This window comes from Paroedura picta, chromosome 10, assembly GCF_049243985.1.
Source record: "Paroedura picta isolate Pp20150507F chromosome 10, Ppicta_v3.0, whole genome shotgun sequence".
Classification (NCBI taxonomy): Eukaryota; Metazoa; Chordata; class Lepidosauria; order Squamata; family Gekkonidae; genus Paroedura; species Paroedura picta.
In genome coordinates this window covers 65,893,830-65,908,111 of record NC_135378.1, presented here as the reverse complement: position 1 = coordinate 65,908,111, position 14,282 = coordinate 65,893,830, and the positions used below count along the sequence as shown (strand labels likewise).

The 14,282-nt window shown below is 54.0% G+C and overlaps 1 protein-coding gene across 1 annotated transcript; it reads right to left on the bottom strand.

Moving 5' to 3' along the window:
- Positions 1-5,589: 5,589 nt before the first annotated feature.
- NEUROG2 (neurogenin 2) lies at positions 5,590-8,350 on the bottom strand. Its single transcript, XM_077300588.1, has 2 exons — positions 8,071-8,350; positions 5,590-7,631 (listed from the first exon to the last, which is right to left on the bottom strand). Exon 2 carries the CDS (start codon positions 7,628-7,630, stop codon positions 6,857-6,859), a length of 774 nt encoding a protein of 257 aa, XP_077156703.1. The 5' UTR covers position 7,631; positions 8,071-8,350; the 3' UTR covers positions 5,590-6,856.
- Between the last annotated feature and the right edge of the window lie 5,932 nt (positions 8,351-14,282).

The window sequence follows — 14,282 nt, the reverse complement described above, 5'->3', positions numbered from 1 at the left end:
GACTCAAAGCGGCTTACAGTCGCCTTCCCATTTCTCTCCCCACAACAGACACCCTGTGGGGTGGGTGAGGCTGAGAGAGCGCTGATATCACTGCTCAGTCAGAACAGTTTTATCAGTGCCGTGGCGAGCCCAAGGTCACCCAGCTGGTTGCATGTGGGGGAGCGCAGAATCGAACCCGGCATGCCAGATTAGAAGTCCGCACTCCTAACCACTACACCAAACTGGAAAGGTTGAGCAGCAGCAAAACATATTAAATATTAAAATGTAAATATTTATTGCAATACATGTGAACCTATACATCTTTACAACGTCAACATGTATCACATATTATTGCATAAATCCAAAGTATTTTGACACATATGACAAAAAACAGAAAACCAAACGTGTTTCAATCTGTCTTGGGGTTTTCTTCAGTGTCCTAATAATTACATACACTTATGTGGTATAATAATGGGGACTAAAAGGTGGTAAATAATATGAATGAAGAGACTCCCACACATATAAAATGTATCCAAATATAGCCCACAATTAAAATATTTATTCTTCAAAGTACTGCCCTTATTGAAGCCCTCTCTCAGCCTGAGTGTATTCTTATGTGTCCCATAATCCCCATTATTACATCACATGAGTGTATTTAAATATTAGACCACTGAAGAAGACCCTGAGAGGGGTTGAACTGCGTTTGGTTTTCTGGGGTTTTTTTGTCATTTATCCATTTATCTGTTTTTGTTGTTGTTGTTGTTGTTATATAACACAATAGTGTGTTATATATGTTGATGTTTTAACATTTTATATGTGCACATGAATTGAAATATTTGCATTTTAATATTTGATATATTTTGCTATTGTTGTGAGTATAAAATGAAGACGACAATTCCAGTGCAAGCAGCTTTGGGTGCCCATTGGGGAGAAAGGCTGGGCGTATAAACATCTAGAGAAACAGAATCTTCACTGAGAATTCCCTTTTCATTTTTTGCTGGCATGAATTATAAATCTACCAAGACCAAACAGAAGAGGGAGATATGCCAACTTGAGCTCCTTGGATGGAGGGTGGGATAAAAATGCAACCAGGTTTGTTTTTAAAGATAAGCAGGGGCAGAGGCTGCAAAATCAATGAAAAGAGAAAGCAGCAATGCACTGGTGTGGATACAGCCACTCTTCCAACTAAATGTGCGAGAATCAGTTACGTAAACCATTTCAACTGTCTCAACTTGAGGATGAAAGAGGGAACAGATGAGTTTAATAGGGGCATCCTGAATAGGCTTTGCAAGCACAGGAGCAAAAAGATGCCGACTTCTGGAAGGAGAAAGGCCTGACAGTCTCCTTCATTGCTCTGTTTCTGTAACAGCTGCAGGAGCCAAAGCAGCATTACACTGTGGTTAATCTTTAACCCGCAGTGAAAGTAAGTTACAGTTCTTACCAGCATCTTCTGGGGAGGTGGGGCTCAAAGCAGATGATGGAAGTTAACCACTCTAGCCACTATTCAGTACCAGCTGATACCAACTTACTTGCCATTTTTGTTTACCTTATAGCCATGAAGGGGGTGTTCTAGGGTCCATCCCTGCATTTTCAGCTTTCATTGGCATTTGGAAGGAACTGTCTAGCCCATTTACTTAGGGAGCCAGAGATGCCATGCTGGCTGTATCCTGCCCACCTGCTTAGTAAGGAAGTTCGCCTGTTCCAGTCTTCTAGAGGGCCAGTTAAGAAATACAAAGAGAACAGGAAAAGAAGCATCTGAGCTGTTGGTGCCTTTCTTTTCTAATGTTGTGGTTTTTTCAATAAAAGATATTAGAATGTATCTTTTAAATCTGAAATGTACAGTACTGGTTTTTAACCCCGAAACCGTGAGGAGCAGAGTGGCCTGTAAATTGAAAATAAATAAATGGCGAGGGAGGGGGAGGTGGTTGACTGGCATGGGCGGGTTAGGTGGGGCTAGATTTTTGTTTTACTGTTTTATATGCTGCTTATGTTTTATGTAGTTAGCCGCAGTGAACCAACTGGTTGGGAGCAGCGGCCTATAAATATGACAGGCAGACAGACAGACAATCTGACAACCAATTTGTGGTATGGCAATTAGAAAGAGTATAAGATTAACTAGCACACACCCAAAATGTGGCTAAGATCTAACATATGGCTTTGTATCATCAGTTTCATATACAAACTAGCTGGTCTTTACTAAGTCCTTTCTAGTCCTCTGACACTCACATATGCACGGACACAGACACAAAAAGCCTTGTATGGAAAGGCCCAACTGTGTGTCTAAGATAAACAGGAGCTTCTTAAACGGTACTTTAAACACTAGCATGTTTTTATTTCTGCATTCTCTTTCTAGGATTGCATCTTCCCTCTTCATTAACAGATCTCCACTAGGCAGACATTTATGTGGGAGGAATGAGATCATGAGCATCCAGTATAACCCAGGCTAGCTTGAGCACAACAGAGCTTGGAAGCTATGCTGGCTTGACCATGGTTAGTAATGGGGGTCCACCAAGGAGCACCAGGATTGCAAAACAGAGGAAGACAATGGAAACCCTCTCTGATAGCCCCCAGTCTTCAAGACTCCCTGAAGGATTGCCAGGTTGCAACTTGAGGGCAATTATTATTATTATGAGGCCATGAAATGCTTGCATATTTCATGAAGTTAGCTGCAGAACATGCACAAGTTACCACTGCCGGTAATGCTTGGGGAGCTTCAGTTTTTGCAGAGGAGGCTAACAGCTCAAGCAGAGTTCCCCGTTCCCTATTCCCGGCTTGGACGGTAGGCAGAGACTTTAAGGAGAGACCTCTTCCCCTGCCGTCTTGCTCTGCGGGCGAATCCGCGCCTCCTACCAGGAACAACCGGCTCTCCTGCGGCCCATCCGATGGGCAGGGTGGCTCGAGTCGCGCGACAGCCCACCCGTTCACTCTGTGCGGCTTCCGATTGGCTCCGAAGAGAGACCTGGGGACCAATCGGAGAGAAGCTGGACTTCAGCCTCTTTTATTCCAGTCCGGAATTCGGAACGCTTCTCGTTTCTTCTACACGTTCCCCAAAGCGCAGCCTTTTCTTGCGGATTAATAACCCTCGAAGCTTCTGGTCCCGGCGTTCCTCTGTCCGCTGAGTCTTCAACGGGATTCTCGGAGAGCAGCCTTGCGAGAATTGAGAGACTGCATCCCCAACCGTTAAACAAACGCCCCCGAAATACGGATAAAGGCGCTTAGAAGGGGCGTCTGGAATGGCGTGAATGTCCCCACTCTTGCAGACCCTGGGGTGGCTAAACGGTGACCCTCCAGATGTCCATAGACTACAGTTACCATGAGCCTCTGCCAACTGGCCATGTTGGCAGGGGTTCTTGGTAATTGTGATCCAAGGAGAGCCACCGCTTGGCCATCCCGACTGAGGATTGCAGCCTTCTTGCCAGTGATCCCACCCCCGGCGTCACCCACCCATTCGTGAAAACTCAGCAGTACATTAGGGGGGACTGAAAGTTCTGTTTGCACGGGAGTTTTAGCCATCTTCGCGATTATCTTGGCGGATTCCGACAGGATGGATGTATCCGGATTCTTAACAGGGCGGTTATGCGGGGCCCACGATGTGCCCAAAACCCTGTGCGGAAAGGGTGAGAGAAGATCCCCCACTTGCGCCACCACCGCCCGCCCCCGTCCGATGGGGAAGTGACTGCTGGCGCTCCTAAAGCGTCGCTCGCTTCTTGCTCGACCCGCAAAGGGAAGGCCGCCCCAGGGGGAGTCTCGCGTTTGGCCGCTCGTCTCCTCTTCGGCGCACGGGCACCGTCGCAGGGGCACCGTCGGGGCAGCAGGTGGAGAGGCGGGGAGCACGCCCCTTCCCCATCACGGAGGGGCCGGTATGGCCCTCGGAGGGACATTCGCTAGGCAGCTTCATCCCCCACTTTTCTTCCCGGGTTTGGCTCCAGCGAAGCGTCAAGGGCGCCTTGCCGGCTCTCTCATCCAGGCTGCTGAAGGAGTGGTCCGTTCCGGGCATCTTCCCCTCCTCTTCCTCACCCGGCAGGTTCCCAGTGATGGGCGGTGATTTAAACGCGGGGAACCCGCCCCATGCCCGCGCCACGCGAGCCAGCCGCCCTCCTGCTCGGGCAAGTGCCAAAGGCTCCCGGGCTCTTCGCAATCCCACTCGGGTCTGCTCAGTTTCCACGAAGTGGGCTTGGAGAACACCCCACACGTTCTACAGCAGGGGTGGTCAACCTGTGGTCCTCCAGATGTCCATGGACTACAATTCCCATGAGCCCCTGCCAGCGTAAGCTGGCAGGGGCTCATGGGAATTGTAGTCCATGGACATCTGGAGGACCACAAGTTGAGAATTGTCTGCGACGTGTCTTGATTCCCTTGGCTTCCTGCCGGCCCTCTGCCCAGCCCACTCAACTTGGGGGCTGAGAGCCGTCCAAGCTACAATGCAGATCAAGGCGTCCCTTTCAGCATCACGAGCCAGGACCGCCTTAAACGCGTGAGAAGTAGCCCGGCTTAAAGGTTTGAGTGCGGGAGTTCGGGCCGGCCCCTCGCTCTCCTCCCAGCCTGTGTCTCCTGTTGTGAGGATAACATTAGGAAAGGAGAGAGTGATGCTGAAACCGTTTTGGATCCCCACCCGGGAGAAAAGGGGCTATACGTTGAATCTAAGCTCGTGTCTCTCCTGTGAAGGTACCTAACCTTTGGACAGCAGTCTGCACTTTGCAGAAGCTGAAATTAAGTGTCCTATGCCCCCCCCCCCAAGATTCAGGTGGGAAGCAGTCTTGGTCTGAAGCAGCAGAATCAAGTTTTGAGTCCAGTGATACCGTCAACCCCAAGAAAGTTTTTTCAAGGTGTAGGTTTCCGTGTGCATGCACTTCTTCAGATGCCCTGGAGAGGGGTCTGTGCACAGGGCAGCTTGTCCCTTAAATAAAACTTGGTTGGTCTTAAGGGTGCTCCTGGTCTCAAAATTCGTTTTCCAAAGTCCAGATGAGTCTGCGGAGCACCGCAGCCTTATGGCCACCTCAGTCCATTCGCAGATGGCGCCCGGGCCCATTCTGCACACATTGGATAAGGCATTGACAGTGTACTTTTGCAGCTGGATTTTCCCGTGGTGGAACAGGAGAATGTACTTCTAAACAACAATTGAAGTTCATTATTGAACGTGTACAGAATGGCTCCAGAATTTTGTTCGAGCCCCCAGTTTGTTTTCAATGGAGGAGGATGTATGAAATCCAGCAGGTTCTCCGCTGACCTGGCTTACTCTGCCCCCAAGAGTGGCTGGCATCCTCTGACAAACTGCCCTTCAGCTAGATCTCCGTCCCCCCGTTTTAGTTCCCCCCCCTCCACCCCAGAGAAGCACATTTTGTCTCTCCTCCTGCCTTCGGGCCAGCAGATAAACCGACAGCGCGTGTGCCACTGTGTACATAGCCATGATTTCCCTTTCAGCCGACAGGGACTCCTTTTCAAGTGAGTCTTTGAGAAAGATGCCAACCATGACGGGATGCCTCGTCTACCGGGGTGCCAGTGTCCCCCCCACCCCCGGGAATAAAGCCACCGCCAGCAGGACCAAATCTTATGAAAAATTAGATATTTTATTTATAAAATTGTGTTTGACTTCAAGCGCAAACCCCTCTTGTTCGGCAACTGTAAATACATACTAGAATAAACTCTGAGAAATATACAAAAAAATACATTATTTCTTCCCCGCACAGGTACACACGCAAACCCCCATCCCCCCCCCCCCATGAAATCTTGTCCTTTGTAATAAATAGAAGCCTCAACACGTGTGGGGCTGAAGGCGGGTAATGCTCCGTGTCTGCCGAGGTTTTCACAGTCTGGTGATATTTTCAAGCTGGCGGAAGAATGGAGGAGTTCCCGGGCCTCCGGGAAGGTCGAGATAAATAATGCATGAGCCCCTTTCTCCTCTCGGAGCCCCCCATCCCGCCCCCTTTCTTCTCCTCCTCTATGCCCCCCCCCCTCATAATAAAGAGTTTGCCCTAAATTTCCACGCTGGCATTCAGACCCAACAAAGCCTACAAATTATGCAATGACTTCTAACCTGCTCTCCTACCAAACAAACAAACAAACAGCTCCCCAATCAAGTTGGTTCTCCTCCTCCTTCTAAACAGCCCCCCCCCTGGCTGTCAAAGGAGGCAGATGGCAGGATGGGGGGGGGAGGGCTTTGGGGGAGGGGAGAGAAGGGGTGCGGGCTGAAACAAAGGACATTGTGCCTGGCCAATGCGGGAATTTGGGGGGAAAGTGCACATCAGAAAGAGAAAGTTTGGTTTGACAGGTGGAATTCCCACAGCCTCCAGGCGGGCAGTGGGAAGGCAAGCAGATGCTGCCGGCCAGGCGACTGCGAAGCTGCCGAGGTCGCTAAATTGGGGGGGGGGGGAGGGAGAGAGAGAGAGAGGGAGAAGAAACACAAGCAGGTGAGGCTTGGCCCGGGTGCCAGTTTCAGGGCACTGCGGACCCCCTGCAGGTAGGGTGCTTCAAGCGCCGCCAGGCATGCCAACAACCCGGCCTGTCCTGCACCTGTACTTGAGTGATGCATGGATACAGTCTTTTTCATGGTGAGGAGTGAGGTGAACATCACCTGGCCCCTGGAGCCTGCAAGGCGGGAGCCGGGCTCGACGGAACCAGGCCGGCCTTTCAGCGGAGGAGCCCAGGACAAAACTGTGGGGCACAAGGCATCCGGGAGGCCGTCGAGGGTCGCCAGAGGCAACTTCCCGCACGGAAGGCAGAGCCTTTTGTTTCTCCCGAGTGTTGGCAACCCTTCACACAACCGTTTCCGGCAGCTCTTCACCCGCCTCCCACCCTCCCCCGGGGATTCCGGGCTGGGCCGAGCAGGCGCCGGCGGGAGATCTAGTCGTCGGGCAGGGCCGGGCCGGCGGCGGTCGGCTCAGATCAGCTCCCCGGCGAGCGCAAAGCGCGCCCGCTCCGGCTGCCAGTAGTCGAGCTCGGAGGCCGAGCTGGCCGGGCTGGCGGGCGACAAGGAGCAGCTGTAGGCGGCCGAGGAGGCCGACGGGGCCGGGCTGGTGGCGCCGCTCCAGTGGGAGGCGGAGGAGGCCGACGAGGGCGCCGGCGAAGGGCTGCAGGCGGCGCCGGCCAGCAGGGCCCCGGAGAAGAGGCCGCCCCCGACGCCCGCGCCGCCGTCGGCCAGGCGGAGGGTCTCGGTGAGCGCCCAGATGTAGTTGTGGGCGAAGCGCAGCGTCTCGATCTTGGTCAGCTTGGCGTCCTCGGGGAAGGTGGGCAGCACCTCGCGCAGGGCGTCCAGCGCCGCGTTCAGGTTGTGCATGCGGTTGCGCTCGCGGTTGTTGGCCTTCAGGCGCCGGCTCCGCTTCAGCCGCTGCACCGTCTCGGCCGTCTTGGAGGACCGCGAGCCGCTCCGCGCCCGGCTCCCGCCACGCCGCTTGCACGCCGGGCTGCGGCTCAAGGACAGGCGGCGCAGGGGGAGCGGCGGGACGGCGCCCCCGACCCCCGCCTGGCCCGCTGCCGCGCACAGGGCATGGGACGCCGCTGTCTCTTCCTCCTCCTCCTCCTCCTCGTCGTCGTCCTCCCCTTCGGAGCCGGAGGAGAAGGGCGGCAGCGAGCCGGAGGAGGCGGGCGACGGGCGGGCCGCCAGCAGCAGCGCTTCCTCCTCCTTCAGCTCCAGGCTCTCCGGCTTCACGAACATCCTGCCACGAGAGAGAGGGAAACAGACGGGCCGTCAGCGTCGCCACAGCGGTCCGAGGCCGAGAAGACCCCCCCCCCCCGGGCCCTTAGTGGCTTCCCAGTCCGACGGGGAGCCCCTGCCGCGCGCCCCCTTTGAAAGCCAGCGCAGCGGCCCGGCTGCGAGGCCTGCGACGGACTCCTTGAGCTTTAATCGACGGGGGCTCTGCCTAACCTGGCTCCGCAGGGCTCTCGCTGGCGACGTAGCGGGACCGCCCCCCCCCCCCAGCCGGGAGCAAGGGGAGGGAAACGGCCCTCGTTTCGGGACGCTCCGGCGCGGATGCGGCCCGAGGGAGCCCCCGCGACCTTGTCGGCCCTTAGCCCTCGCAGCCCTGGCAGGGGCGGCCGCCGTCGGAGCGCGTGGCTGGCTGGCAGCCAGGCCGGCCATCCCGGAGGGGGACTTACTTGGCTGCTCGGCTTGGCCGGGGATCGCGGTCTGCAGCACCGCCCCTCGAGGCACGCTTGGGCCCGAGCTTGGCCCCGCGCCGCTGCTGGCCGCTGGAGAGGGGTGCCGGTTGCTCGCTGGGCTGGGGCCAGAGGCCTCTGCAGGGGCGGGGGGGGGGGGGTGAGCGGGCGGCCGGGCTCCCTGCCTGGACGCGCCGCAGCGCGAGGGAGACCCGACGGGGCGAGCTGCTGGCACGCGCCCGGACCCTCCCGTCCAAGCGAAGCTGCTGGCGCGTCGGCGGCTGTGCGTCTGGCACACGACTCGCCTTAAAACCCCTTATATACCCCGCGGGGAACAATCAAGCCTACCCCCGACGGCCCCCTCCCCAGGCGGGGTCTTTCATTATCATCACTCATCGCTTTCTCCTGGGGGGGGGAGCGCCCCTCATTTCCCCCCCCCCTCGCCCGCCTCCCTCTGATCCCCGGCAAGTGCGTGGCGGCGGCCGGACAGCGGCGTGGTGTGATTGGTGCCTCGCGCTCGGCTGGAGCGTGCCGCTAATTTATTAATGAATGGGGGTCGCGAGGCGCAGCTGGCCAATCAGGGAGTCCCGCTAGCCACGCGCGCTGGAACCTGCTCCCTTTCAGCAGCTCATTAGGCCTCGGGTGCGGGGGGGGGCGGGGTTGGAGAGAAGGGGTCCAGAAGCCCGAGCCCAGCTCTGGCGGCCCGGGCCCCCTTCTAGCCGGAGGGGGGATCGCTGGGCCGGGACACCCGGGTGGGCCAGGCCGGCCGCGGGAAGGAGGGCGAGGCTGCAAGAGACAAGCGGGGCAGATGCGCGCTCCTGACCTGCCGCCCACCCCCCAGGCTCAGCTGTCTTCAAGAGGACCGGCAGCACGTGGGCACATGTGGCTTTCCCATCAGGGCAGACATCTGTTTGCAAAACTGCAGAGGGAGGGGGGCGTAAAGGAAGGGTGGCCGATGTGCTGAGCACGTGGCCAGCCTGATGCACTCCACACCTGTCCAAGGGGGGGGGGGTTGGCGCTGTACTAGCCGAGGGTGGGATCCAGGTGGAAAGGCCAGCTGACTGATTCTCCCCCCCCCCCAGGTGGGGAGATGCATGGTCTGCAGAGGGAGAAGGAGAGTCCAACCCAATAGCACCTGAAAGACCAGTAAGATTTCCAGGTAGCTTCAGGAGGGTAGCCCTGCGGAGCAGCAAAGTTGTATTCAAGATGTAAACCTTGGTGTGCAAGCACACTTCCTCAGATGTATAGTGTCTTAAAGGTGCCTCTGGACTAAAGATTCCCATGGTATTGGTTTCTGGAGGCTAAACTTCCTTCCATATCTAACAAAGGGACCCTTGGAAACTTATACCCTAGAAATCTTATTGGTCTTTAAGGCAGGTACAGGATTCCACTCTCACTCCATGTGATCCATGTAGCAGGAGATACCTGAACCTGAGATCTTCTGCATACAAAGCAGGTGCTCTACCACTGAGTCATAACGCCTCAGGAACAAAGCTGCATTCATAAAGCTTCCTTTGGCTGTGAGGCTGGCAGAGTGGTATAGCCTACCTCCTAGGGTTGTTGCAAGGATAAAACAGAGGGGGGATGAAACACACATGTTACCTTGAGCTCATTGGAGAAAAGGTGGGGTAAAAAAATAGATATACGGAACGGCATGGCTTGTATTGGTTGAAAGCCATTAGCCATTGCAAAAACTGCCACCTAACTGGAATTAAAGGACCAGGTACTCCAAGGGGACACAATAGGGGAGGAGTTTTTTTTTTAATGCAGCTGGAAGTCATATGATCTTCATTGGACAGGTTAAAGACACCTTAGATCTTATCTAGAAGGGGGGTTGCATTATTGTTGTCATTATTTGGTGCCTAGGAGCCCAGCTGGAATTATGAAGCACCCGGCCCTTTGATGTTGTTGGCCTGCAGTTATCAATTTGTTTATTGCGTTTATATCCCACAAGTGGACTAGAAACTCCTGAAAGTTACTTACAACACTTCAGAAAACTAATTGCTTCTGTCTCGTCCCTATTCTCAATATCCTAGTCCTCATTGCCAAGTGAATGTCTTCACTTCACACTGCTCCTGTCCTAGCACCATACCCAGGACAGCACCTGGCTTCTCTTTAACACTCAGAAGCCAGGTGTTGTCCCTTGTCTGGTGCCAGGACGGGAGCAGCATGTGCAGTGGTTAAGTGTCCTAAGCGGAACCCGTTGAATTCAGAGGGTTTAGAGGGGTATGAACTCTCCTAGAACGCTTGTATCCACTTGGCCTGGCCAGGTAGATTGCTGTGGTGATTAGAGCACCAGGCAAGGATGGGGAGACTCGCGTTCATTCTGCCACGGAAGCCTGCACCTCTCTTGAAACTGGGCCTGACTCACATCTTTCTCTTACAAGCACAGAAAGCTGATTTAAGATATACATATACAAGATGCAGACTTTTAGGTGAACACATTGACTAAGAAGTGGAGTGCCTGGATCCCATTAAAAACACTTTATGAATGTGTATTATGATATCTTAGGTGGGTGTTTCAAAGACAAATTAAAAGGTCTGCTTATTATGGCCCAAAGCGGTCAAATGTTCACAGGTTGTCGACATCTGATTAGAGTTGCTACCCCAGAGGACAAAGGAGCAAAGGCAGGCTGTTGTCCCTGTTCCTGCTTGTGAACTTTCTGGAATCATCCAGTTGGTCACTATGCGAAGCAGGATGCTGGACTAGATAGCCCTGTAGTTGGACACAGCGGGGCCCTTTGCACTTATTATTCTGCTGCAATCCTTACAACTGCCCTGTAAAGGAGATCAACATTATTATCCCTAGAGGGCAAAGATGGATTGCCTAAGGTCATCTAAGCTTGGGTCCAGTGGCCCATTTAAGACCTGCACAGCTAGACAAAAGCTTTCATGGGCAGCACACTCCTTTGGATGGACGGCTTTCTCAACCCTATTAGTGAAGCCGTGTGGGTGTTTGTTTCCTAAAACAAACTTGGGATACTTGGGTGCTACATCAGTGCTCCACTTGTGAAGAGCTTCTCAAAGGCATCTATTTGGAACTCTATCGGGGACATGTCCCAGCCTTGGCTTCACTGTTCAGTCTCTTCTGCATAAGGAAAGGAATCTCAAGTTCATTTTTGTTGAATATTTAGATATGGGGAATTAGCAATAGCCATGGGTATCATGAAGAGCCTGAGCTTTGAAAGGTATATATAAAACTACCCATTGATTATATAGTACAAACACAAACAAAAACTGTAGGTCTCTGTTGCCTGGACCTGCTTGAATCAATCCACTATGCTCAGTTCCAGGCACTTTTCGATTTTTCTGCTCTTGAGACCTTCTGGGCCGGACCCACAGCACACCTAGTGGTCGGGAAGAGCCACTGCAGGATAGAGATGCAGGCTGTTGCTCCAACCAGGAAGGAGGTTGTGCTAATGTACCAAGTAGCGCAGCACCTTAACAACAATGGTCCCCTGGGAAGGGTCCTAGGGGCCTGTGAGTCTTGGACAACTAGCCTACCTTTCTTTATGGACACTAAGCTATCGCTAAAGACCACTGCATTTACTGCAGTTTCTATAATGCTTTCCCCTAAATTCCGATTAGTTTGGGCTGGTTTTCTTTTTAAAAAATGAATCTGTAAATGTTAAGAAAACAGGGAATAGTAGAGCTGTAGAGACCGAACAGAAATGAGCACAAGAGACGGACTTGCCTGTGAAGAAAAGAAGACTGGGATCCATGCCAGAGGTGGATAGAGCTTACAGCTGCAGAGACTAGATCAGGGGCACCTAAAATCACTGCTTTGGTTTAAAAACTTGTTTGAAATATCCGCACAGCCTTTCCGGCTACTGTTTGCCTGGGATATTGGTCCCTCACTCCCTATTGCTCTGCAATCTCATAGGTTTAGGCCAGCTTTGCCAGGTTTGATTCTGTACTCCCCCACATGCAACCAGCTGGGTGACTTTGGGCTCACCAAAGCACTGAGAAAACTGCTCTGACTGAGCAGTAATATTGTAAGCCACTTAGCTTTGCCCATTCAGGCCTCCAGACCAGGAGGAACAAAACCTTGTTGATTTCACCAGTGCTCCCTCAGTCCTCCTTTATCTACTTACCTTTATTGCTGTGCATTATTAATGCCGTTTTGCAGGAAGAAAAGTTCCCCACCCCTTCCTGCTGGTAGCTTTAGGCTGGGACAGGGGGAGGGGGTGGACTGCTTCACCAGGTGTGGCTGAAGGTGTCAGGGCTTCGCCTGAAAGGAGAAGGAACCCTGCATAGAAGAAATGGACAGACTCCACCGTCCCCTCGCTTTACAGGAAACATGTTGATCTATGTATGAAACCCGCCCCCTTCTCCGAAGTGGTACACTGAAAATGCACGTCAGACTGACTGTTCATAGGTGACACAAAACAGCAAATGGGTGACAATTTCACTCTCCTGTATGACCATCAAGGTGTCTTATGTCATCCCACCTTCCACAAAAGAACACTGGAACAGCAGGAAAGCATCTCGGAAGGGATGGAAACGGCACCTGTCGATTATCCTTTTCCGCGCAGGAAAATCCAGCTGCAAAAAGCACATTGAAAGGGCATTGGCCAATGTGTGCGGAATGGGACGCCAAGAGGCAAAGTGCTGGGGAGCAGGCGTACATTGGTCTTCCTTGCAAGCCGCCTTAAAGCCGCATGTCCCGGAGTGGGCTGGGGTTTAACCGCAGCCGCGGATGGAGCCTTGCAAGGTGCTCCCAGGGGTAGTCAAACTGCGACCCTCCAGATGTCTATGGACTACAATTCCCATGAGCTGGCAGGGGCCCGTGGGAATTGTAGTCCATGGACATCTGGAGGGCCGCAGTTTGACTAGCCCTGCGTCCAGCTCGCCCCCCCCATTCGCGGCTACTTGGCCCCGCCCACCCCCGGCGCTGGACTCGCTTTGCAAGGCGAGGGCAGCAGGAGGCGACGCGTCCGCCGCGCCCGGCCCGGGTCAAGCTGTTCCACCGCAGGCGCCTTGGGCCGAAGGGGACAAGGGAAGGCCGCAGCGGGGGGAGGGGGGGCGGGGAGCACAAAGGGCCGAAGGGGGCGGGGAGACCCTCGACCTCCGGCCCGACCTCCCAGCACGGACAGTTTAGGCGCAGAGCACAGGGCTCCGGCCCCCGACCGCACACGGCGGCGCAGCTGAGGCCGCCGCACTGCCGCCGCACTGCCGGCTTCGGGAGGGGGCGCTGCGGAGCACGGAGGGAGGGAGAGTCCGCTTAGGGGTCCGGCCTGCTCCGGGGGCTGCGGATTCCAGGCGATGCAGTAGCGCTGAAGGAGGACACGGCGCGCCACAGATGAAGGCCTTGGGGGTCTGGATTATTATTATTCCCCGATATTTATCACCCGGCAGAGTTTCACATAGGAAACAGATGAAATAATATTAAATATGAAGGCAAGGAGGTACTAAGGTCATGCAGACAGACTGGACAGTCCCCCAAAGCCCTGGCATCTTATGTTTTCAAGCCATTGCAGGTGGGGAGAGTACAAAGAGCTCCATCACAGCTCCCTGGAAAGCAGAAGGTTCGCATTCCTGTGACAGACAGAAAATATTTGGGGGGACTTGGTAGTTTGCTCCATTTAAACAACAGGCCTTTACAACTGGCCAAAGCCTGTTCCTATTCAAGCACATTCATTAGGCATTTGTACAGGATCGCTCTCACTTTTGGGACTTATGAACAGCCATCTTACGGGATGTGCACACATATGTGTGCACCTAGCACTCATGTTCTGTTAATCTGTGGGGCGGTATGACCAGGAGCAGGGGTAGTCAACCTGTGGTCCTCCAGATGTCCATGGACTACAATTCCCATGAGCCCCTGCCAGCGGTTGCTGGCAGGGGCTCATGGGAATTGAAGTCCATGGACATCTGGAGGACCACAGGTTGACTACCCCTGACCAGGAGCACTTACAGACTTGAAAGCCAGCATGAGGTAGTGGAGTAAGATCTGGGAGACCCAGGTTCCAATTCCCATGCACGCCATGTAAGCTAGCTGAGTGACTTTGGGCCAGTCACATACGCTCAGCTGAACCTACCGCACAGGGTTGTTGTGAGGATAACGTGGAGGACAGGAGAATTACTTGGGTTTCCATCGGGGATAAAGGTGGGGTAGTTCTCAATGGCAAGAAAAGCTGAGAAAGGCTGAGTTAGATAAAAATCAAACCAACCTCGGATATTAAGCGACGCACTCGTAAGCTCTCGCCTTG

What these genes read in the sequence shown, in the direction of transcription:
- NEUROG2 (XM_077300588.1), bottom strand. Translation starts at nt 7,630, where the DNA reads ATGTTCGTGAAGCCGGAGAGCCTGGAGCTGAAGGAGGAGGAAGCGCTG.